This window comes from Psittacula echo, assembly GCF_963264785.1.
Source record: "Psittacula echo genome assembly, chromosome: 2".
Lineage (NCBI taxonomy): Eukaryota > Metazoa > Chordata > Aves > Psittaciformes > Psittacidae > Psittacula > Psittacula echo.
The window spans coordinates 10,253,299-10,280,163 of NC_137737.1; the positions used below are offsets into that span (position 1 = coordinate 10,253,299).

Consider the following 26,865-nt stretch of genomic DNA (forward strand, 5'->3'; position numbering starts at 1 on the left):
AGCAAGCAAACAAACCCAAGAAAACCTTTGTTTTTGTAACTACTAATGAGGAGAAATTGTGCTGGTTTTTTTCAATGATGTGTTAAAACAAATGCCTTCTAGAGCAGGAGCAGTAGGATGAGTAACCAAAAGGGCAGGATAATTTTCCTTAGAGAAGCCCATCCTTGGCAGCTGTCAGTGCTGGGGACAGAGGAAAGGCAGCAGGGAAGAAGGGATGGACTCCTGTACTCTGCTGCATTTCTCTTGCTGGCTTTACAGCCCAGAAAGGTTATTTAGACTATGTCTTTTCTTTATTAATGTCAGTTCCCACTCAAAAATAAGGATTGCTGTTAAACCATTTGTGATTGCTAAACATTTGCAGCTAATGAGAGTTAATGGTGAGCTACTGATCCTTATGGGATTTTTTTTGCTCTGCCTTATTCTGCCTGCCTTGCCTACCCTGTTGTGTATTTCCTTGAATCCCTGTGAAGCACTTACCCACTTCAGCTAGGTTGTTGCTTATCTGTATCACACTATGGTGACTTCTTTCTCAACACTTTCTGATTAAATCTTAAGGCATTGATTAACCTGTGTGCCACTTGCTTTGGGGTATATGAAGGTGAAGATGCATTGAAAACTATCATTGTATTGTCACCCGTAAAAGCAATCATTAGAACTTGTGTCTCAGCTGCTGTTTTCTAGAAAGATGTCAAATACATTGTTACTCAGGTTTTGCAACACAAAGAGCTTCAGGTTAGAGGGATGCAGTGAGCCCTATAAGAGGGAGGATAATCCTCTCATAAATACTGGCTTTCTGGGGTTCTGTTTGGTATTTCACTGTGGCAGACTTACTACATGAGGTGGATTGCTTACAATCACTAAGAACATCACTTTTGCTACCCTTCCAGTTTCTTTCTGTGAACATTATGAAGGTAAAGAGTAGCAGTGAAACCGAAAAGCAATGGTATGTTTTGATGTTGCGTTTTTTACATGTAAAACATACATGAGGTGAACTTAAGCGATGCATGAAAATGCAGTATGCTGCATTTACAATTGCAAATGAAATTCCTATATAATTCTTCTCTGTACTGGACATGCATAGAGGCAGCTCCAAGAAGCTCTACATGTGTGTTTGGAAATTAGGAACAAATTCCTTAAACATTTCCAGTTCATGCAGCTGCGAAAGTTAAAACATGGGCCTGAAAAAAATCATTTTGGAAGCAACTTGCATTCAGGAGTACAGATTGCTGCATGAAGTTTGTCTTTTGATGATGCCCCTCCACCCCTAAGATTCTAAATAAGCCATAGCTATTTAGTCAAAACTAATCAAGGGTATTGGTTATACACAGTGATGCTACTTCTTTAACTTGGATTTAACAGACTGTTCTGTGTCTTAAGCTTTGTGTTGAGGAGCTGAAGTGGAAAACAGAGGTCTTAATTGTACAGCTTTTACAACTTACACTTACTGAGTTTTGTATTGGTGAATAAATGTAGGCATATGACAAATGTTTCAATGGTGACTACCCTTGAGGAGTTGCTATTTGTCCACATGCCTGGAAATGGTTTCCAGGGTTAGCTGCTCCATTACCTTCCCTGGAATTGAGATAGGGCTAAGCAGCCTATAGTTCTCAGAGTTCTCCTTCTTGCCCTCTTGAAGACAGGAACGACATTTGCCCTCCTCTAGTCTTTGTGTGTTTCTGCCAGTTGCCATGGTTGCTAAAGGATTGTCAAATGTGGCCTTGCAATGACATCTGCCAGCTCCCTCCACACTCGTGCATCCCATCTGCGTGCATGGGTTTATATGTGCCATTTTACTTAAGTATTCCCTGGCCTGACCCTTTTCCACCAAGAGTTACATCTTCCTTGCTCTAGTCTTTCCCCCGTCTCTGGTGCCTGCGATTCCTGCAGGCTTGTCTTGCTAACAAAGGCTGAGGCGAAGGTGGCATTCAGTACCTCAGCCTTTTTTCCATGTTCTGTGTAACCAGATCCCCTGTCATGTTAAGCAATGGGCCCATGTTTGAACTAGTCTTCCTTTCATCACATATGTATTAACAGAAGCCCTTTATGTTGTCTTTGGCATCCCTGGCCTAACTTCATCCGTCCCCAGACAAAGCTCTGTGCACTCTAACTGCTCTGTCATGTGAAGGGCAACTCCTCCTCATCATCTGCCCATCCTGTCCTTCCTAAAAAGTCTGCATCCCCTCATGGCAACATTTCATCCATGTTTCCTTGATCCCAACAAGATTGTAGCTCTGCAACTGCACACGCATCTCTGACTCATCGTTATTTTCTGCCATGCTGAATGCATTCTCCAGAGCTCTATTTTGCCTCAAAAGTTTGAAAAGGAAGCAATAGGCTTAACCTCTGAATAGGAAGACTGAGCTAGTGTAACTTCCATGAGGAAAAGTGGTTGCATATTTGCTGGTTTAAGAGGTGGAAAGATGACTCCTAGTGAAATTGTCTGTGTATTTTATTGCTTCATGCTTGCATTTTGGCAATTACTGAGGATTAGGAGTGCCAGTTCACCAGCCATCTTTTCTTCCTTTGGTTGGCTAGTTCAGTTGTCTATTACAACTTGCCTAATTGCTAAATCTTAGAAATCTTAGATAACTTGCCTAATCTTAGAAATCGCTGTCTCTATTGTCAATATAATCAAACAAAAAACAGCTTGGCAGCAGCTAGCAATACCAGTATGTAAAATGAGATCTTTTGTCTTGTTGTTCTCTCCTGAATAACCTTCTCCTCATGGAAAAGTAGGTCCCTAATAGGATTATAGAGTGAGATATTCATATATACTTCACTGTGTTCTATATTGGATTAGAAATAGGGTACTTATGAAAGTAATTAGCCATTGATATAGCTTAATGTAGGACTGAGAGGAATTCCTTGCTTGAACTCTTCAGATTAAACTGGATATTGTTTTTAAGCTATCTTGTGTTCAGGCAAAATTTAGCGCACTGATTCAGAAAATATTGAATGAGATTTTCAGAGTATAGTGTTGTACTAGAAGACTGCAATGGCTTTTTCTTGTCTTTAAAATCTATCCATTGTATGTTTGGGGGAGGATGTGAGAGCGCTATACATGTGAAGTTTTTGCTTTACAAATGTTGATGTAAGGATATGTTTCAGTAATGTTACAAAAAATGATATTGGCCTCAAATGTGAGGTCAAAGCTATTTGAAATGGCTTTCCCGTTGCTGCTGGTGGTGAGGAGTTCTGTGAATTGAGGGTTTGCATTCTGAGACCTAAGAAAGTTGAAAGCTAAGACAGTGCTTTTATTTGTTAAAGGGCTTAAGGAAATCTTTTACATCAGACATTTTTGCTTGACCCAAGAACTGTAGCAGTGTTCAAAGATCAAAATCGGGATCTTGAGTTTATCCTAATCAAATCTGCAGGAGTGTTCAGGAAGCCCATCCCTACCCACAGTCAGGTCCTTTAGGGAATACCTGACTTGGGATCCGTTTTTCAGTCCTAGCTTACTTTAGAAAACAGCCAGGCACCAACAAATTTCAGAAAACCAAAGCACGCTGTCTCTCAGTGTTTGGAAAGATGAATCCATTTGAAGTTACCTATTGTGTTTATTTCAGGTAGTGAGAAACTCTCAAGATATGTTCTGACCATCTAGTTTTTGGCTTTTTTCATTTCTGTCTTCAGTTTAATAGAGTCATAGAATAGTTAGGGTTGGAAAGGACCTTAAGATCATCCAGTTCCAACCCCCCTGCCATGGGCAGGAACACCCCACACTAAACCATGCCACACAAGGCCTCATCCAACGTGGCCTTGAACACTGCCAGGCATGGAGCATTCACAACCTCCCTGGGCAACCCATTCCAGTACCTCTCCACCCTCTCAGTAAAGAATTTCTTCCTTAGATCCAATCTAAACTTCCCCTGTTTAAGTTTGAACCCATTACCCCTTGTGCTGTCACTACAGTCCCTGATGAATAGTCCATCCCCAGCATCCTTGTAGGCCCCCTTCAGATACTGGAAGGCTGCTATGAGGTCTCCACGCAGCCTTCTCTTCTCCAAGCTGAACAGCCCCAACTTTCTCAGCCTGTCTCCATACGGGAGGTGCTCCAGTCCCCTGATCATCCTCGTGGCCCTCCTCTGGACTTGTTCCAACAGTTCCATGTCCTTTTTATGCTGAGGACACCAGAACTGCACACAATACTCCAAGTGAGGTCTCACGAGAGCAGAGTAAAGGGGCAGGATCACCTCCTTTGACCTGCTGGTCACGCTCCTCTTGATGCAGCCCAGGATACGGTTGGCTTTCTGGGCTGCGAGTGCACACTGAAGCCGGCTCATGTTCATTTTTTTTATTGACCAGCACCCCAAAGTCCTTCTCTGCAGGGCTGCTCTGAATCTCTTCTCTGCCCAACCTGTAGCTTTCACTTGATTATGTTTTCAGATACATTTTTATTCCAATAGCCATGCACTGTAAATACGATTCAGAGCTTGTTTCAGAAACAATCAAGTGTTGAGATACCAAGAGATACTCATAGATTCAGTCCTCAGTTTAACCCAAGATTAGCTTCCTGTACTGGGAGGTGTTTCCTGAAAGGGCAATAACATCACTAGGCATATCAGGCTTACTGGGTCTCTGAATCAAATGCTCACAGAACTGATGAGAGGTGAAAATCATCGGTGCTTTTTTACACTGCTGGGTTCCTCTTGATATTAAACAGCATAAAGCCAGACTCAGGAGTATGTTTTTTTCTGGAGTTGACTACATCACTGTAGTGCTTTATTTCTATTCAGTTAGTCATCAGATGCCATAAAAGAAACATCTTGGAGTTACATAGGCGTGGTTTGGATTTAAGTCAGAATTTTAAAGGGGCAGAAGCACTGTGTTTTGCAGATCATACAAAGTGGAGATACATTTTGAGGGGGACATCGGCAACCAGCTGTAAGTGTTGTTTCAGCTCGGTTTACTTGGAGGTGCTTCTAATTGTAGTTACTACTATATTCCATAAACCATAACAGAAAACGGACAAGGGCTTTCCTATCATTTCCTCAATCTGAAAATCAAACAGCAGATTATCATCTAGTTAAAAACAAAACCCCAACACATGGGCTTACAAATATCAGCAGAATTTAGTTGAGATTAAATTACTCTTGAATTACTTATGTTGAATTCCTGTTGCTTTTGGTAGCCAAGATGGGAATTGTAGAATGACAGTAACATTTACACTGTGTGTATGTGGAAGCATACATGCCTCGTTTCTTCTATTTTGGGAGACACTGCAAGTAAGTTACTCCCTTAGTACAGGACCATGCTTTCTTCACAAGGGCAGAGCTAAAAAAGAAAAGCACTCTTAGGTAGAACTTCTGGATATGATTCCCAAGTGGCAGAGGCAGATGTACCAGGTTTCATCTCAAGTGAGAGTATTATCCACTGGTTAAAATGGAGAACTGGGAATCAAGACCTTTGTTTTGTTCCCAGTTTGCTCACTGAGCAAATCATCTCAGATTCTCAGTCACTTTAACATGTGGGTAAATACCCTTAAGAAGGGCTAAAATGCTGCCCTTTTTCATCTGGTCTCATCAGAGTTTCTGATAATTCCTTGTTAAAAGCTGAACCTATAAAAGGGCCAGGTATCATTCCACCTAAAATCAGTATTTAATAAGGAATAGTAGGTCCTAGGTGGAGGCAGACTTGATCTCCATGAGCACTCCAAGGAGATGGATGAGGACAAAAGTTTGGCTAGATGGAATGATGAGCAAATACAAAAGAGAGGGACAGTTTGTTCATACAGAAACCAGGTCTCCTGGCTGCCAGTGAGGTGCTCTGCCCATAATACTGTGCTCTCCCAGTAAGAGCACCAGAAGCCAAGTTATAATTCCCAATCAGGAAAATAAGAGGTCACAATTTGTCCAGAGCAGTAATTCAGGGTGGGGAAAGGAAAAAAAGTGGCTGAGGAAAGGCGAATATAGGGACACTTACAGTTAATCCCAGGTCTCTCAATCAGAGGGCTTGTATTGCTTCAGCTTCTTCTTCACATAGCTATATCTCTGCCCCAAGTGTACTGTACGTAGAGAAATCACTCCATCTGGGTGATTTCTGGCTTTATGACATGGTAAAAATCATTTATGGCCACCCCAGTGCTAGAAGTTAGGACTTTGTAGTGATAAAATACCCGTGTATTGGGTCACATCAGCTTGGAAGAGAGTCCTGAGCTGGCCTAAGAGCACTCTGCACTTTATAGCGGTTTGGTTTGTTGTGCCTAAGGAGCAATTCCAGGATCCAGGAAAAGCTGGCTCCGTGTGTAGTGTTAGGATGAAATGTATGCCTTTGCTTCTTTTGGATCTCTGAATATCACTAGAAATTAAGGATTAGGTAGGCAGTGCTTGCTTTTATGGAGCAATGCTTTTTACAAGTGTTTGGGGCAGGCTGGGGAGTGGGAGTTTTCCTGGGTTTGAAACAAAGTGAAGCTAGAAAGTTCCTGCAAGCCTCAAACCAGGCTGGGGTTTTGCTGCAATGGAACTTGTCATTTAAGATGTAAAATATGAACTTTATAATGAACATGGCAAGAGAAATCATAACTTTGAAAGAAGCTTGTTAAGACAGTGAAGATGAGCATTCAGTCTGGGAGCATAGAAATACATGTGCCAGCAGTGCCTTAAAATGAATGTATGTTAATAAATGTCCTTGAAGTTGACTGATCGGCACTGTTACCCTCACTAGTGCTATAGCACCTCTTCGCTTTCTCAGCTATTTCTTTCCTTCATCGTCTAAAGAACTCCTGGAAAGTGTGGGTATGGGCCCTTCCAGGTGAGTTGATATTACAGACTGCTACATAATGGGGCTGAACACAAATAACAACCATTGGTAACTTATTCAGATTAGCTTTTTGCTGTCTCTAAAACGCTCTTTCAGTAAGCTTATTAGTGATTGCTGGAGCGTAAACATATTCTGGGTGTTTATTTCTTGGTTTTCTTTCCTATTCTCTTTCTTCAGTAGACTCTGTTCTCTTTTCATAAACATGCGAAAGGCAGAAGTTGTGACTTTGAACAATTTGCATTCAAATGGGCACCTTTATTTTGAGGATAGATGATTGTATACTTCAAATCTGTTTAAACTGAGTGTTAGTGAAGCCAGTAGCTTGCAAATGGGGGACTTTACGCATTATAGAATATAATGAGAAGTAAAACTTAAAAATATAAATCCATTTTTCTTTAAACTATTTTTCCTAGATCTTCTGCTAAGATTTGGGTTTAAATCTAATTGTATTCCAAGCGTGTCTCTGTTTTACAAATGGACTCTTTCAGCTTTTCATTTTAAAATGTTTTGTGCCCCAGTTTTCACAGAAAGTGCCATCAAGAACAAGGAACTGTGTTCTCAGACTCTGATCAAGCCTACTTATTACAGTTGATAAATAAGAATAGTTAATAAATAACTGTTTAGGGCCAAGCGATGAGTATTATGTGCCTCTTCTGACGAGGACAAGGCAAGGAGCAAAACTGCAGAACCAGTTGCAAAGCCATCCATGTGAAGGGCTGAGCGTTGATTTGGACTAAGTAAAGTAGTCAGGCAGCTCTAAAAATTCCACAATTGAAGACATGAGGGTTAATCTTTGCTAGAAAGTTAGAGCCCTGAGATGTTATACAGCCAGTTGTGTTCTGCTGCCAGAAATAGCTTGCTCAAGCATGTGGATAATGTTTACAGTGGTACCTCCAAAGCTGCTTTTGGACACGTTTATGTTCAGGAAACTCCAGTCTTCTCCTTCAACTCATAGTTCATGTAAAAATCACTCCCCTGGGTATCCACGTGCCTCTGCAAGCTGCAAACTGCCTGCCTTATTTAGGTACCAGTCGAGGCTTTAGTTTTGCAAAATATATGCTAGAAATCAGGGTTGGGGTTTGTTTGGGGGTTTTAAATTCACTTGGTGAATGAGGGGAAACTAAGTTTCGATGCCAGCTCAGCAGAGCTGTTAACACAGGCTTTTGTGTGTTGGGTTTGGTTGGTTTGGTTTTTGTTTTCTATCTTTTTTAGTGTTACTGAGTTTTTCTCATTAAATGTCACAACACAGGAATAGATATGGCCTGTGCTTGCCAAACAGGGACTCGGTTTACCTTTTGTACAGATTCAGGATCTTCTGTTGACTTAATTGAGAAGTGATTAAGCTATAAATGTCTAAGCAATTACACCCTTTCCATACATTGCCCTGAATTCTTGCAATGCAATTAATGCTTGATGCGATGCATCTCTTCTCTATGGTGATTGCAAGCAGGGAAACTGCCACAGCAACCAGATACTGTTCCAACAGCCTATGAAATGGATGGAACAGGAATGAGACTGTCACTGCTACTTTGTCAGTTACTGTGTCTTCCAGAGACTGGGACGCAATCCGTTTTTATCCCTTGTGCTTTAAAAGAAATATAACCAAACCACTTTTAGCTGTGTAAATAATGTTTGAGCATCTATTGCTCTGATTTCAGATTTGAAGGCAGCATTGGCCATAGTTGGAAGTAGTCACTGCTTATTGTATTTGGAAGTACTTTGTAGTGCCCACACAGTGATCAAAATATTTAGAGTAGAGTTTGGAAGCGGTAAGACCAGGAATGATGTTCATCCTATAGGAATACATTGCTCTTGGACTCATAACTCTAGAGTGATATCCCACCTACACAAGCTGCTTGACTCTCAAGCTGTCTGGCTCTTGTTAAGAAACTCCATCTGAAATAAGTTTCTTCTTTCTATTAAAACGAAGCTGAGCAACCTGTTCCAGGTATGTACATCATGTGGCTAATGTATATATAAGATGTTTTGGATCAGACAGAGTACACATGTATGTGCAGTTTGCTCTGTATTTCCTTCAGTGTGGCTTTGAAGTTTTTTGATTTCTGTATAAAAGTTTCCTGGCATATAAAAAAGAATAGAAGCATTAAATAATGATATAGCTGTTCCCGTTAATTCATTCATTATAAGCATTATGTATAAAGAATGACTAACTGAAAGTAGCATTAGGGATTTGCAGCTTGAGACTGGATTAACTCATTAGTGTGGAGGGAGCTAATAGGATGCCAGTGAAGAAGATGGATAAAGATCAGCAGGTTAGAAAAGGTGTATTTTTAGAGTGCTTGATACATGACACAATGACACAGTGGGTACCGATGGCAGAGGATAAAAGGCTGTGCCTTTGGAGCTGGCTGTCTTTTTCTCCAGCATAAAAGGGAGACGGGTATTCAGGTGTAGCTGAAAATACTTGGTAAAATATTTAGTGAGGGTAGTGAGATTTTGAGGTTGGCTTTTTTTGGTGGTGGTGTTTTCCCTGCAATCAGTGTGTGCTACAAGTCCAATGACATCGTTCAGAGTACTGGACATCCAGCTGTGGGCCAGAGCATTGAGAAAGGGGCCTGTGGTTGTCATCCCCTCTGTGCAGAAGGGAAGTCATTCTGCCAAGAGCTTGAAAACATACATGCACTGAAGCAACAGCACTCTGAAAATCTGTTTCTTTGTCAGCAGGGCTTTTTCCTCGGTATTTAGGAGAGTTGAACACGTTAGGTGACAGTTGGCACAGGCATCATCTAAAGAAGGCAAAATTGGAAGGGAGGGAGAAAAACAGTACAAGGAAAAGGATGGGGAGGGAGTGAAAATGTTTGTGATCCTAAAGCTGAAAAGGAGAAAAAGTCTCTGGAATAAACCTAGCTAATAACTCCAGTAGAACAAGTGCTGTTCTGTCACATGAAACAAAGGGGGGAAGGCTCTGTAGTAGTAAGGGCAAAAGATGTGATATGCCTCGGCAAGTTCCAGCAGTATCTGTGGGAGGATTGATGTTTTCTAATTTTACAAGCTGCGGCAAGTGTGTTAAATGCCAGTGACAGATCAAATTGGATTTGTGTGCATTAAGGTAGTTTGAGTGGGGAGGGAAAGACAGACTGTCCCAAAAATGCAACTGAAAAAGAGTCGGTACACGATTCAGTGCCATTTTTTGTGTTAAAGCCTCATCTGCGAGCTTTGACAACAAATACTTTTAATTAAGGAAGTGACAGATGTGACTGTCAATATCTCTTCTGTCTGATGCTTTTAATTTTAGGAGAAAAGAAAACTGTGCATAAGTGATGTTGGGGTGGTTTTGTACAGGAGGGAATTGTGAGCTTGCATGGATTGATGGGATGTTAGCTCTCAGAGGGAATTCTCAGGATGATGAAGACTCTGTTTTGAGGAGTTAACATTGCTAGCAAGCGAGTTGCTGAACCTGCGCCCACTTCGCAAGCATCCGCTCTGATTGGCACCGAGGGGCCAGCTTTGATCCATCATTCGAAGCTTTGCAGCAAAGCAATGAAAGCAACTGCACGAGCTGTGGTTCTGCCTCTCATCTTGTGAAGAGGTTGCTGCTCTCACATTTCCTTCTAGAGTCAAAGCGTTTCAGATTGAACAGCAGCTTGTGACAAAGACAGGAGCTGGAACTGTGCTACGCTGTCACTGGCTTGGTGGGATACTCACGTTTCTGCTGGCTTAAACAAAGAGGAATTACATGGGCAAATCCCTTCTTGTTTCCTTACTCCGTCTTCTCATCCCCACAGTGAAAGTAATAGGAAGAGCATCTGTGATCATGTTTACTGTAATAAGCCTGTCCCCCGGGGAAACACTTGTGGCACCTTTTAACATTAATCTAGTATTGATTTGTGAGTCTTATGCGCTCTAACTCTTGTTCATTAAGTGACCACATGCAGCGTTCCCATGTTTCTTGTGTTTCCCATAAAAACCTATGCATTTGATTAAATTCAGCATTTCAGGAAGTGTTTCCTAGCAAAGCAGTATTCTAACATCATGTTGCAAGCAGGGTCCCAAGGTCACAAACTCCTTTCAGAGGTTAATGAAGTCTGAAAGAAAGGTATTCTGTTGTAATTAAATGGTAATGAATGAGAGGCCAGGAATATTTGGTCTATAATGGAGTACCATGAGGCAAAGCCAAAATCATCTGCAAATTTATCATTTTGTTTCGTATTCTATTATGAAATACCCTTGGGTGTCAGTGTAATTTTTAGTTTCTAACTTGCCTGTGACAGAAGAGGGATTAAGTGGTCAGCACTGTCATGCATATATGTGATGGTAATACACCTCGGGAGCGGCTTCAGGAACATTAATAGCATTCCCGACATGCTGAAGAGGGCTTTCATCAGGAGAGTGATGCTTTCCCCATTCTGCAGGATCTCATTTCTAATCAGAGTGGAAAGTGCTTTCTTTGCCATGCTCACACTGGAACAGCCGTGGCAAGTTTTGACTTCTTTCAGTAGCGCCAGCAGAAATACAATCATGTTCATGACCCTGTTTAAGAGCTCATCAAATTTCCCTCTTTGTTCTTGTGCTTCTGGGGTTTAATATTTCAGCGTGTTCAAGTGTATTAGGCAGGATCCTGGCATAGGGCCACAGGCAAGTTTTCAATCCAAATGTAGATTTTTCTTCATTCCCCCCCCAGCCATCATTGTAAATTAGCTAATTCAAATGCTCATACACTCACTGCCTTGCTCCACTCTTATCTGAAGAGTGAATGATTTTAATCTCTGAACATAGAGGACAAACGCATGGGTTGCCAGCAGTTTGTAGCTTTGATTCCTTACTTCTGTGTTTTAAAAGTAATTGTAATTACTTTAACTTTTTGTTTCATCCAAAACTGCATTGGAAACTCTTTTACCCACCTTGTGGAAGAAAGGGATGGGGAAAACTGCTTGTACCTGTTCGTTCTTGGGCCAGACAAAGCACAGGTATCTAGGAGCATCATAGCACCTAGGAGCCTGCATTTTGTAAAATCCTGTAAAAGCTGAGACTCCATCTAAAAGAAAAGGAATCCTTCTCACTGAAAAGAAATCACTCTTTGATTCCACAGCCTGGCCTTTGGAAAAGCTGCATGGGCTCATTGATGGCTCACAGCCTGCCCTTCTTGGGCCTTGGACCTCCACTGCTAGGAGAAGGGGATTTTGTGTTCACCACCTCCCTCTCTACTGTGGGCTTAGGTAAGGGAGGCGCTGCTTTAGAAAGCTGGGATGCCACGTTGCCAGAGACACTGGTGATGGGGTCCTCCCAGACTGCTGCAGTGTGGCTTGCATCAGCCATTGTTACCTAGAGTAGATGTGCTGCCGCTCCCTGAGTGCACTGGGCTCAGTTTGAAGGTGGGAAAGGTCACAAACTCCATGCCTTTTTGTCAGCACATAAGTCCCAGTTCCTTCTTGTTACTAGCTGGCTGGCTGTAACTGGCTGGTCCAGGCTTGTTTTGCACCTGAGCTTAACCAGGTATTTAACAGCCTAGGATTCAGGGGATGGTTTTGCTTACAGTGAAATGAAATTGCTTACAATGAAATTACAAAAGTAACTTCAATGAAAGTTTTTCTGTCATTCCAATAAAATGTGGGTCTGTTACTTCATTATCAGGCAGATGGGTCTGTTCCTCCCAACTTTACATGGTTTTCATTAACCCGTGAATTAATGACCTGCTGGCATTAAAGCATGTGGAAAAAATTATCTGGCAGTGAATTTGGAGGAATGGGCCACATGGGCATCCAGAACCTCACTCTTCTAGGAAATGACATCTCTAATGATGGTTACATTACATCATGTCACCTCTGATGGTCTTTGAGCTGCTCCTAGAGCATCTCAGTAGATACTAATTCCAAATGTCTGATACTCAACTCATCTGTGTCTTGGCTTTTCCAAAGCACATCCAGTGCTGCATCCAGTCAGTTCTCCTTTCCCTTCTTGTAGCATAAATGGTTGCAGACAGCAGTAGGGATATCAGACCTCTGAATGTCTTCCCTGAGGAACAGCTACTATCACTGTTTATGAAGGGAATAACTGTTAATAAGAGCTCATCATGGCATTGTATTACTTACAGGTAGACCTGTGTCCTTAACATCTATTTCTGATTCTGTTAAGAAAAGTTAATTAGGGTGTTGAAAAGATTAAATGAAAGTGGTAGTGCAGTAATAGATCTTAGTAGGATAGCAGTTAAGGGTTTTATAAATATGGTTTTAATCATAATAAATTGTGAAGTTGTTACAGGGAGTATTGTTAAAACCTTTTTATAATATGCAGGGCACCAACAGCATCAGAGTTTACATTAAAAGCTGGGGTTTTTTTCAGCTACTCTGTCTGATGTAAAATTCCTTGTACAGAGCCCAAGCTCTTTGGACTATTGGTGCTGCTTACTGAGAATGAGGCATTTTCTGTCTGAACATTTTTAACCCAAATAGACAAAAAAAGGGAAAGGAGGAGGATTGGAGAGGAGAGATTGAGAAAAAACAGCTCTCTAATATCATGTGTGTATGTAATGTTTCTAATGCCTCAGTCGTGTGCAATTTATTCTGTGATTGTCATTTATGAACAAGCACTAAATCTATACCTTGACCTGTTTGATTTTGATATGTCAGGTAGGTAGTTATCTAAATGCTGTCATTTGTGCTCTTAAGTACTATATTGGGAAGTGACAGTAAACTGAATGCTTGTGATGAAACATTAATGACAACAGCCAGCTGAAGCCACAGACAGTAGGAGTTTGGTGGCTACAGCCCAGCAACAGTCTGGGTATTAAAGACTTAATAGCAATAGTTGCACATACCTACTTGCTTTACTGAAAACACACTATAGCACCTTAGTTTGACTAGGCAGAGACTGGACTGAGAGCAGCCTTGAGGAGAAGAACTTGGGAGTGTTGGTTGATGAGAAGCTCAACATGAGCCGGCTTCAGTGTGTGCTTGAGTCCAGAAACCAACTGTATCCTGGGTTGCATCAAAAGGAGCGTGAGCAACAGGTGAAAGGAGGTTTCATAGAATCATGAATGGTTTGGGTTAGAAGGGACCTTAAAGCTCATCCAGTTCCAAACCCCTGCCACAGGCAGGGACCCCTTCCACTAGATCAGGTTGCTTCAAGCCCCTTCCAAGCTGGCCTTGAACACTGCCAGGGATGGGGCAGCCACATCTTCTCTGGGCACCCGGTGCCAGTGCCTCAGCACCCTCACAGTAAAGAACTTCTGCCTAATGTCTCATTGCAATCTCCTCTCTGTCAGTTTAAAGCCATTTCCCCTCGTCCTGTCACTATATGACCTTGTGAAAAGCCCCTCTCCACATTTCTTGCAGCCCCTTTAGGCACTGGAGCTGCTCTAAGGTCTCCCCTTAAGGAGCCTTCTCTTCTCCAGGCTGAACCAGCCCAGCTCTCTCAGCTTGGCTTCAGAGCAGAGCTGCTCCAGCCCTCAGAGCATCTCTGTGGCCTCCCCTGGACTCGCTCCAGCAGCTCCACGTCCCTCTTGTGTTGTTGCCCCAGAGCTGGACCCAGGACTGGAGGGGGGGTCTCATGAGAGCACATCAGAGGGGGAGAATCCCCTCCCTTGACCTGCTGCTCATGCTCCTTTTGATGCAGCCCAGCATTCTTAATTTCATCTGTATGTCAGGTAACTGTAAAAGAGGTTTTTATTCTTTAATTAGAGCTTTATCAGAGGCATTTTAGTTGCAGCTGTGCTCACAAAAATTGTTTAAAATACTTCCAGTCTTACTTGAGAGAGAACTGCTTTTGTGTTCATAACTGCTTTTGTTCATACTCTAAACCTGCTGACTTGCCTAACTAAAACATCCATACTGGTATTCTGTAGAGGTGGTGACACTATGAGTAGTGTAAGAAAGAATTAAAGTGAGTAGGATGTCTCTGCCAGCTATGAAGCTGTACCCAGCTGTGATGCTCCATCCCACTAAATATAGGGACACTGGTGTATTAAACGCTTTTCCTTCGGAGTTTGTAAGGTCTGCCTTTCACCTTTGTGATTAGTACTTACCTGAAAGAATTTTTATCAAACTTTACAATATGATGTTGTTGTGTAAATGACAAGTTCCAGAAAATGAAATGGGGTCATACATTGTACAGCTGAACTGTGTAGAAATGGGAGAATAGTCCCTTGAGTTATTTTGAGGAAGGTGAGGATGCTGTTTAGTAAAGGTTACTCAGCATCAGATAGAGCCCAGCTCTCATTTTGAATGCACATTTATCTTCTGCTGTCTCTCTAATTAATGCTTCTGTGCTGTGCTGGGCAAAGATGCAGGTACCTTTTGAAATGCTAATGCTCCAGTGGAGTATCCTGGTTCTCTGTCAGCTCTGGAAATGCTGCAGCAGAGGTCAGCAGTGAAAGGTTTCATAGAACGAGTTACCAAATTTCAGCCATACAGAGACAACAGACTTCAAAGGGCTGTTTGTTGTTACACGTCTTTCCTCCATTCCTTGCCATGTGGGCTCACATTCCCTAAAAAAAGTTAAGTAACAAACGTGCTTTGTTCCTCTGTGCAGCACAAGGGTTTTCAGGATTGTTTCTCGCACAATATTCTGTACTTTATTGGTGTAAGGGCTCGAAACCTGAAGAGGTTTCATTACTGTATCTGAGGTCATTACGCACATCTCCACCAAAAAGAAAAAGGGTTAGAAGTTTGCTCAGTGGCTGCGCTACAGGCACTTAGAGCCCAGGACAGAAGACACTTTCATTAACCATGCAGAAGTCAGCTTTGCCTTTCAGCAGCTGTATTGTCAGATGTTCTGGATTCCTCCTTAGCACTTCATGTCTTCTGAGTAGGTGTGTTTTAATACATTTCTGTGTGGCAGTTCACCGTCTATGGCTGGTCTTCCTCTTTATAGATAAGTATCAAGATGTCTCTTTTCTGGCTATGAAACCGAAAGTTAGTCTATAAAATTATGTGTACATGGAAACTGGAAGAGAAAATGAAGGCTCAAACAGGAGAAGCATAAGTAAGACTTTTAAAAACCTTCAGCTTTCTCCTTGCCTGTTTGAAACAGGTTGCTCAGTAAGGGAACAAATCTGTTCTCATTGCTCTCGTGAGTTGTGTAGAAAGGGCTCTAAAGAATTTCTGCTGCAAGCTAGTGACTGCAATTTCAAGCCATGAAAGGGCTTCTTCAAACTCGACCTCTCCTGCATAAGTGGTCATCCCTACTTTTGCAAGTAAAGAGATGCTAAACTCAAGGCAGGTACTTAAGGTACTCAGCAAAGATAAGTAAATTATCAAAGCAAGGAAATCCCAGTGAAGGTCTTTCACATGCTTATTGTTTGATTGTGCTTGACTTGTAAGTGTTCTTACTGGTGTGAAGGTTCACAGAAAGGACATGTAGGGTTAAAATATCTGTCATCAAAGCTGACTTTTGAAATTGTATAATGAGCTTTCAAGCCACACTGTAGGGGTTGTTACGAACTATCTGATTAGAAGGGAAAATGAGTTCGTTCTCCTCTTGGAGCAGCAAAATCCAACTTTGGCGGCACTCTGTGAAGAAGCCTGAGCAAACTTTAGCTTCCTTTCACTGCTGCCTTTTTGAGGCTAGTATTGAAATCTCAGTGTGTTTTGTGACAGCCTCAATCTAAGTTTACCAGGTTTTAGATCCCTTTGATTCCTCACGTGCAGTGTAAACTGTTAATGATGAACACTTTACCTTTCTCTGAGGTAATGGCTGGTTTTTCTCAATTTTTAGGGCAAATTCTGCCATCTGTTGCTTGGACATGACAAGAGGTAAAACAATTTTGGGTGCCTTTTCAGCCTCTTATCTTCTCAGTCACCTGTTGGAGGGAGTCCTCGTTATGTTGCTCATCTTCTCTCACCTTTCCTCTGGCCTTGTGTCCTAGAAGACAAGAGTCTGGCGCTTCTCAATAAGCACTTATGCTTCCCCAGCTTTCAAAACCACGTGCTTTTGTGCAACTTACACTGAGGCACTGGTGCTTATTCTGCCACTGAATTAATACTCTGCCCTGAGCCATGCTGCCCTGTGCAAGGATGGAAACTCACAGCTCAACCGCATTTTTTTCACTCCTATTGCCAAGGATCCAACAGCAAGACGTGGTGCTTGAGCCTGGGAGGTGCTGAGTGTCTTCTGAGAGGTGCTGCTGAATAGTTGCAGCTTTAATTGGCTCTAAGGTGATGGCAACATTACAGTCGTGTAGCCTTTATTTTAGGCAACACATCAGCCTGTAAGTAGTGAAAAGAAGCCACAGGTACTTAAGAGCAGTCTCTAGGAGTTGCTTGTCCTGTGCACACTGGGTTTTTTCCCAAAGTACTTGTGCTTATCGGGAACATAGGCTGTTCAGCACCTTGGAAAACAAGCAAGCAGTTCTTCAATCCTGGAGCATCCCTTTATTTTGAGCTGTATTGATTGTAGCTGGAGAACAGTTTCAAATATTGACAATTTAAAAGAAAAATGCAGTAGGTGTGGCTATCATTAACACTTTTCTTTGTCACTGAGGGATAAGGTTTCAAGGCAGGGTGTTATCTGCTTGATTTTTGTTAATGATAATGGGAGCAAGCAGGCTGTCCCCTGCAGAAGATGTCCCCCTGATGTGTGCTTTGCATAGCAGCTTCAGCTGAAGGTAATATGTTCTCCAATTTATTTCAGCTATTTTTTTACTATTTGCAAGGTGACACTGCATACTAGGCAAGCATAAATGAATGCATTATTGCCCTCATATCTTCACACACTTTTATCTTTTTCTTTAAATCATAGCGTTTGCAAATGAAATAATACTTTTATGCTCTTTTAGCACTAAGCTCTTTAAAAAGTAAAGAGAAAAGAGGCTGTTCTCCAAGGTTGCCAAATATTTCCAAGTACTTTTAACCACAGAGCTACCTGTCTGCAATCCACAGATGTGGTAACAGTCTGTGCCCAGAATTCTGGCAGGATCACACCAATCTGCTCTCTGTGTATGGCCCGATGTGTGCATACACTTGCTTCCTGTGTTAAATTGGATCTGCAACTGTTGTTGTGTCCCCAACACCCCCCTCTTTTTGTTTTTAATCTTGTTAAAACTCATCTGGATTTACTGTAATCTTATTGCAATATACAAAATGTTGTTTGGGAATGATGTTCTGTGTAAACAATTGCATAATGAACATTAGGGTTTATTAAGGTCTTAGAGGAAGGCACAGGCAATTGGAGTTTCTTTTGTTATTTCTTTCTGAATTCACACAGCAGCTAGCACAACATTGTTGTTAGTGCCACCCTCATAGAAACACTCTGTAGTGATAAGGGAGGCTTTGGGGGTTGACATAAGTGATGTGAACCATGGAGTCAGAAAACGTGAGCCAGCTGACTTCAAGAGAGTCTTGATTGGGAAGTAAAGGGTGGAGAAGGGAAAAGACTGTGCTTTAGCTGTTTTTTAAAGGCCTGATGATGATAATAAGTAGTGGAATCCTTCATGTGATTTGTTTGAGATGAACCAAACCGAAATGCTTTTTTATGGTCTGTTTGAGGTTCATTAATTGTGTTGGTATTTAGTGTTTGGCTTCTGAGCTTCGGGTGTGATCCTGACTTGTGGTCACCTTGCAGGTAATACTGGGAAGGTATTTATAGATTGAACAGCCAGCAGCTCTGAATAGATCTTGCAATCTGACGTTTCTCCTTTCAGGAAGAACTCGCCTCTGTACAGCTGGATGGAGCACCTGAGTATGCTGCTTTGAGACAAGACAGAAATGGCATCTACTTGAGCTGTACTTGTGTCCAGGAGTTAAAAAGGCACTTTGATCTTCATAGCAGTTAACAGTATACTTCTGACAGATTTAAACAACTTAACACCTTTCTGATGAGAGCAGCCCTCACTCACCCTTCTAGTCAAGACTGACAGTGAGGAGGGCAAGGTGAAAGTGCACTTTAACTGTCAGCAAATGTAGGTTTGGGGGCATTATTTTTTGTTTGCTGGGCTTTTTTGTTAAACCGTGATTTTAACATTTATCCCAAAGCAATGCTAGAGTGCTTTATCTTCTGTACTCCCAACTAGGAGATGCGTCTGAAAGTCAAAGCTGACTGCTTCATCTTAAGTCTGCACCTTGTTATCTTCCTTTCTTTCTACTGGAAACAGCTTGTTCTGTTGGTCCAGGGTAAAAGGCACTGGGTTTGAGACTTATTTTTATCAGTGGAAGAAACAGTGCAGGAACCCATTTCATGCTCCTGAATGGTACAGCTGGGACGCGTAGCGCTTGTCTGCGTGGGAATGTTTGCTGTGCTCTAACTGAAGGAAGCAAAGGGTACCACAGATACTGCCTTTAAATGCTCATGTCTCTGATGTTAACATTTGTTTAAAGAAGGTTAATTGCAGGCAATTACGCGCTAAAGGAACTACATCACACAAAAAGTCAATAGTACTAGGAAACTGTAACTTTGAATTAATGATAGAACTGAACAGTTATGCCAGAGCAATTTATTTAAGGAGGCAGCACAGTTTTTTACTATAAACTGCTAGTGTGATCTCTTGGGTTTTCTGTTTTCTTTTTTATAACCTGATAAAAAGGCATATTTGCCACCCCCCACTGAATTCTGAAAGTAGGTGAATAAAGGACCAAGTATTCTGATATTATAAACGTAACATGCTGTTCATTTGTGGGGAACATTTAAAAGTAAAACAGCTTCATTAATTAAACTGTGTCCATTAAATGGGTTACTTGAAGACAAAAGGCACAGTTGTGTTTACTTAGCATGAGAACCTTGGAGTTTAAATAGCTCCTATTTATTTTGTAATCTGTCTCTGTGGCAAGAGTCAATGACTGTTTTATGGTACTGGTGACGGAGATTTCACGAGTGTATCTTGAAACTATGGCAAACTTGCTGGAGTCTTTTTTTAACTCTTGCTGTCCAGCCCAGCATCCTGGGAGCTCATAAAGCTGTTCAGACAACATTTACCCTTTATCCAATTGGGATAAATCCCCTAGGTGGGATCCATCTCAAAATTTGTGAGAAATAGTGCTGGTTGCTTTCTTGGTAAACTGGCTAAACCTTTAAAGGTTTCATATTAAACTCTGGGTTTAAAACCCCACTATTTATATACAGGAAATATTGTCTGCTCTGGAAGTGCCTGCAGGTCCTTATCTGAAAGCAGTCCTGGTCTCCTGATTCCAAACTCATTTTAGATGGATGCGGTATGGCTGTAAAATACCCTGAAGAGAACAAACCCTGAAACAACAGCAACAACAAAGCAACAACCTAAAGCCAAACAAAACCCCTTAACCTCCAAAAGGGAAACAGAATTAGAAGAGGAAGAAAGGCTCTGGTTGGCCCAAAGCCTCTAAGGATTTTTTCATTGCTCAGTGCTTGACAGCTCTAAAAAAGGCTTGGTAGAAGAAGCTGATCTCACATGAATTTCCTACTTACCCCTTGAGGATTATGGAGTCGGCTCACTCCTGAGAAATGTCAGTGTAAAGCAGCAGAAAACCAAGCCAGCTGAACTGGTCATGACCATATATGCAGAGTGATAATTAATAGCTAATGAGACTGGTGGAACATGGTTCTGAAGTGGAGGAGACTGCATCATCTGGACCACTTAGAAATCGCAATTCTAAATTGCACTTAGGAAATGGAATTAAAACCATCTTTTGCCATCATGGGCAAAAAGCTAAAAGCATGTGTGCCATAGATGTCACTGAAATACATGTCTTCTTCAATAGGTATGATACCCAGTCAGAATTATTCATAAATTTGAGGTCAGAGAGTAGAAAAACATAGGTTGGATTAATAGAATACCTGATTTTAATCCAGACTTTAAATAAGAGTGGCTGATTGAAGTTTAAAGGAGAGGCCTTTCTTGTTGCTTTTTTCTGGCATAATTTCTTCCGCTCATATAGTGTAGTAAGCTTGATAAGTGATTCTCCAGAGCCTGTTCTCCTGGACTAGGCTGTACCCTGGAGTAAATACAGAGCTATAGCATGGCAAAGACTTGAAAACCAATCATTACATTTATATTCTTAAACTACTTCACTATGAGGTTTTTTCTATATGTATCTCTCTGAACTGTTTCCCCTTTTTCTCTATCAGTTGTGCTAATCTTCACTGAGGTTAGTCAGTCTGAGACAAGTTAGACTAGGATAGAAAGACTTTTCTTCACTGATGTTAATTAGAGAAGAGCTTTGATTTGATTCTGCTCACCTGACGCAGGCAGTCTGTTCCACAGAACTCAAAAGGACCAAGTAAAATACACCTTTTCACTCTTGACTGAAGGCTGGCTTGCTTTTCTTGGGTTGTATAGCCAATGAGTTACAAAGAGCAGCCATCTGACAACAAAGCTGAAACACTTTGTGATTGCAAGTTGAGATTTCCTCAGCATTCATCAGCAGTGACTTTCCGAATTTTCCTTGTTTCTGGCATTTCTAAAAAGGAAGGAGAAGAGAAGAAAGAAATTCTGAAGTTCCGAGCCACAATTCCTTATCCTCTGTCAGTCGCTTCTGGCTTTGTGGTGGCTGCAAGCGAACTGTTTAGAGAGGATGTTTTGAAAATGGATGTTGCAATTCCTGGCATAGGATATGTGTTCAGGCAGCGTGGCCAGGAGCCATGGCAGAGCACATGGGACGTGCAATGGAGATTCTTGCTTGTAAAAATGCAGACAGAACTTCAGCTAGCATTTGTCATGAAAATGGCTTTACTTTGGATGAGAGCTGAAGCTGTGCAGGAGCATTTGATGCTGAGAAGATACTTATTTGGCTAATTCTGCTCCCAGTTATGCCTCGTGAAGCACTCAGGAGAAATGGTTGATTATCTAAAAGCTCAGCAGTCTGTAGTTACTGTAGAGAAAAAACATGGCAGAGACACTTTTGGATTTATGAATCACATTTCAGTGAGATAAACAACCTAAAGACATCTGCTTTTTCATCAGAGTGGATGTGTGTGTCATACCAAGTTGGCTTTCCATGACAACTGCCTTGTTGTTCTTCCTGGCAACCTGCTGGGATGCCTCCAGGGCTCACATTTGGGGCCACTGCTGTAAGGCCTGGACTGAGTTTACTATTAATGGCTTTGCTCCAATCAGAAAGAAATGAAAGGAAAATAATAAATGGAAAGAGAATACCTGTAGTTCTTTAGGCTTGTTGTATTCAGTGAGTATTTCATGGGGAAAATAGTGGAAAGGTAAAAAGGCAGCAATTTAAAATTTAAGATTTTGAAAACATGGTGGTTTTTGTATGCTGAAAAGGTGAGCTGCACATTGAAGAAGCATATCTACTTGGGCACATGAAACAGACTTGAGCACATGAAACAGAGCACCGAAGCATTTGCATTTCTTCTAGCTGGTTTGTATGCCCTCTATAAATCCTGATGCAGAAGGGACTGCCCTTGCCCCTGCTGTGAGTGTGGGAGCATCACCTTTGGAGAGATTATATTTAATACGTATCCTTTTATAAAACCTTAGTACTAGCAGAGAGCAGAGAATTAGAAATGCCACAGCTGCACATGAGCTAGCAACAGTTGTACTTACCAGCTTCTGCTGAAGCAGCTTTCCATTTTCAAAGCAATGGTGGCCAGTGACTACGTGTCTCCTGAAATCTTAGAGCAGAGCCAAACACGAGGGTTGTACCAGTTTTTACGTGGGGGGTGTTGTAGACCCTGCCATGTTCTTCTAAAATCATGTGGAACAAGAATATGCCCCAAAATGCTTTGCCCAATTCCTCATAAATCTGCTTGAGTTGTAAACTAGTTTGCTGCTGAACTCTCATACACCTCATAAATTATAGTAACCTCGGAGAAGAGGAGCTGTGTATTTAAATGGTCAGAAAACACTGAAATCACAGCTTTGATTTCAAAACTCGGTTCAGTCTGATGTGTTGAAACAGTGGCAACACTTTGACCTGTTGTCCTGGCTCCAGGAATTATGCAAGATGGAAAGCTGTATTTCTGTGGGGTTGGTTGGTTGGTTTTGGTGTAATTTTCTTTTCTTTCTTTCCCAACCTGTATCTTTAAGCTGTTCTTTCTGCAGCACAGTTGAAGGTTCAGTATGAATTTGGTGAGAATTTGTATGGTAAATATTTTGACGTACTCTGCAATTAAAAAGTGACAACAGCAAGTTGAGATAAATATGCCAGCATTATTTCGATGTGCTTTGCGGTAATGTGACCATACAAATGATGGTTAGGATTTCGAATCGGGTTCATACGCGTTTTGAACATCCAAGATATGATTTAAAAATCACTGAGCATTTGGCTCCCATATTTTGGGGTGAATATTGTTAATAATCAAGGAGAAGAGCAGAAAGGAGATGACATCAGTAACAACCAAAATACAAGTCTTTGGAACATCTGTGGCATACCAGCTGTCCAAGACGCATCATCATCATCTTCTGTTAGAAGATATCCTCCAAGGCTTAATGTACAGCACTCAGATATGTTTTTTCAGATGCTTTACTGACTAAATGATACATTTGGAAGATACTTGAGAGTTGTCTTTCCAGAACCATGCACACACAAGTCTTGCCTTTACCCAGGAGATATATAGGCATCTAGGCAATGTGTGGGTCCCTCAGCCCCTCAGGGGCACTGGTTTACCAGTTTTACAGTTCATCAGTTACCTTATTTTGTATCACCTCATATCAGCTGTTGTTTTAACACACTTTTAACTAACTCCTATTCCCTTCAGAGAGTAATGCTCTTGAAAAGATAAATAGTAAATGTAGAAAGATGGATTACTTTTTCATTTCACTGCTCATTGCTTTCCTTTCAGCTTCTTGCCCGACTACATCAGTGGTGATTTTGATTCCATTCAGCCTGAAGTCAAGGAGTACTACAAGGTCAAGGTAAGTCAAATCTCTGATGAGTTTGTGTGTTAAAGCATTGTAGGATCCAACCCATTAGTGCCCTCAGTGGTCATTAAGTGATCCTGACTCCAGTGGTTTCTTTGAGGCTTCAGTTGTGAAGCACCTTGCAAACTCAGACGTGCTCTGCTCAGCACTGTACTGATGCTTAAAGTAAAGGTGTGAGGTGTGGTCCTGCCCAAACCTTGCTGGAGATCATGAGCAACTAGAAACCAGGGTAAAACTTCCTGAAAAATCTGTGCCCTCTTTTACTCCACAAGATACAGAGCAATAAGGATTAACCTCCCGTGATTCCCACACAGATGGCACCCACAGACTTTCTACAGAGTCCCTCTGACTGTTTTCTTTGTATGACTTTACCTTCTTAGCTGCAGATGGAGACATCCGTCTGTTCCTCACCCACTGAAGCGCTGAATTACACCCCAACTACTTCTTCACTAGTGGAGTGCTCTCTTTAACAGGTTTTCAGGCAAATGCTGCATACACTAATTTATTCCCAGTGTAGCCACTGTGTTTCCAGTGAGCAACATAAAGGTACACTTGCATTTCTTTGGTGTTAGGGCTCAAAATCCTGCCTTAGTTATGACTTGTTTAGTATTTAACACTTCACCTGCCTGCCTCTATGGGCTTACGTGCTGAGTTCAGTTCTTTACCTCACGTCTTGGACCACAGGTTTCTGCAAAATCGGAGTTTGCCTCAGTGTGCCGGCTTACCATTGCAGCAGGCTGTGCTTGCAGGAGCGGGAAGTGTTTGATCCTTGTGAGCTAGTGGACTTTAAAGGTCTATAATATGTCTGCTGCTAATTCAACATGTGAGGCTGAGATTTGCCTGAAATTCCCCCGATGGACTCAGGATCAATCAGGTAGAACAAAAGGTTTCCAACAGTGAGGGGAGGGCTGGAGGAGTGTGTAGGGCTGGGTTCGAGTCCCTCTCTGAGCACTGAGTGGGTACTTTTTCCCCATGTTGTACCTCATTGAATTAGAAGGAAAAGTGTGTGATGGCTGTCCGTCTTGGGAGAACAGCTCAAGGATCTTTGGTTACGGCTTGGAAAGTGGAAATAAAATAAAAAGCTTTGTATTAATGCTGTTCATTACAGACTGGAAATTTATGACCTGTAAGTAAATGGTGAAATCACAAAATACACTGCTCTGTTTGCCATGAATGTTGGTATTAACACTTCTATAAACTGCATGTTGGTGGGTAGGTAAGTCTTAAGAAAGAATGTGGTTTAAGGATTATCGAAGCGACAGGGGAGATGGAAGAGGTAGGAGGGGGAAGAATGAAGTAGGATATGGAAGGGAATAAACTAAGCCAGTACGAGAAGGACATGTACCTACTGGAGCAAGTCCAGAGGAGGGCCATTCATTAAAAAAGGAAGAGAAGATTCATTATGGCCAGCAGAAGGGAGAAGCTATCAGATACATGGAGTGAATATGAAGGAAAGTGAAGCAAGCAGCAAGTGCTAAGTATTCACCCTCTGCACCCCTGTCTGCCTTCACATACGATGCACAAAGGAAAGTGAGACCAACTTTTCTATCACTTAAGTTTGACTTGACTGCTGTAAATTCATCTGCCAGGTGGATGGCAGGTAGTGTGGAAGGAGCTGGAGGTTCCTTTGGTATTTTGATTGCAGTGATTTAATCTATACCAGGAATTAAAGTGATTATTTTTTCCTTTGTGTTTGTGAAGTTGAAGTAAGTTTCTTTGTGGATTTTATAAACATGCTTTATAGTTCTGTTAAGTATGATGATTACAGCACAGTGCCAGAGTGACCTTTTTGTTTTAAATAAATGCTACCCATGTTGACAGAAATGAATACATCATGACTCTATCTGAAGATAGCACACCACCGGTTAAGAGGTGTTACTTTTGCACAGTAAAGCTTGTGAACACTGGTTATTGAGTTATAAAACATACTCATTTACAAGGGTTTGTGTCAAAGACAGCCTAGTGTAGCACTGAGTAAGAAGGGGGAATATTAAACTCTGTGTGTGAAATTAATTATGGTTCTGTAAAGCACGGTCTATAAGTTGTGTATCATCATCACTAAACGAGAACAGGCCTGACTCCTCCATCACACCAGCTTCATGCCAGGAGGTTGCTGCTAGACTCGGGAGGTTTTCTACCTCATTCATGTGATGAAAGCAATAGCAGAGATATGCCACTGCAGGAAACATGACATACAGGTTTCTGAAGCCAAAGGGTTTTACTGGAAGGGATATCTTTAAGCCAGTTCCTCTGATGTTGTCCATTGAGCAAGGATTACATGACAAGTGTTTCCATCTTTGCTTAAGGAGGATTATTGTTATTGTGTTGGAGAGCCTTATTTAAATAAATCTCATATATATGAAGCAAATAAATCCATTCTATCTCTTAGGTGTGGCTTGCCATGGTTAGTAGATGTAAAGGCAAAAGTACCATTTCTTCACTTGTGTTGGAAAGTAATTGTGTAATAGTCTTAAGAGTGGGATGTGCAAGTGATTGGTTAAGAGATGCTTTTGGGAGAGAATAAGTAAGCATGCATCATAGATTATTCAGCTTTACTTACTTTCTGCAATGTTGGTTTTGCCTTATTGGCTCATCAAGTAGATACTTGGAGTCTTTTAGTCTTTTAGATTAAGAAATTACTGATGATTTCTCCCATTTCTTAGAATTAAATTATTAAAACTGGATAAAACCTCACCACAACTGGAAATGGAATATCATGTGTAAATTTTCCTTTTGAAATCAGATTGCACTATAACTGAAGAATAAAGAATAACAATTCAATATTCTTTTTTATTCTGTATATTTTATGTCATTGTTAAAACAGATATTGAGAACAGGTTTTGTACTTTCATGATAAATATGCATGTTCATATGATGGTATAATAGATGTGCCGGCAATCTCTCTCTGTAGAGTCTGAAGTGCATTGGAAATGACACTGCACAAAGGGAGGTGATATTTTTGTCATTGCTGTTTCATCTGTTTCTTGCTTTAGCTAAATGTTTCTATTATTGAAACCTTTTAAACATTACTTTGAAGTTAAAGCAGCCATTTGTCTTGTTATGCCTCAAACAAGGCTCATTTTCTGAAGTTTTGAGACCAAAGCCATTATCTAAAATTATACCAAATCTGTGCTTGTGCCTAGAAGCAGAAGGTTAAATCCAGTGCCCTTTGAAATCCAGATTATGCTGTTTATTAAAATCCTATTTTGGCTTTTCTGCTAAGCAAACTTCATGTGCTTTAAGAGGCTTCTGTAGACTTAGACTGTGCTTCAGATCTGTAATTAAATCATAGAATCATAGAATTGCTAGGGTTGGACAGGTCCCTTAATCATCAAGGCCCAATCCCCCTGCCATGGGCAGGGACA

The 26,865-nt window shown here is 41.3% G+C and overlaps 1 protein-coding gene across 1 annotated transcript in view; it reads left to right on the forward strand.

The window, feature by feature from the left end:
• Positions 1–26,865, forward strand: part of TPK1 (thiamin pyrophosphokinase 1) — a gene marked incomplete at both ends in the record, with an annotated part of 286,248 nt that overhangs the window by 119,489 nt on the left and 139,894 nt on the right. Inside the window, one exon of the mRNA XM_080611270.1 lies at positions 23,422–23,494. Coding sequence (XP_080467396.1) covers positions 23,422–23,494 — 73 coding nt within the window. The remainder of the gene's footprint in view (positions 1–23,421; positions 23,495–26,865) is intronic.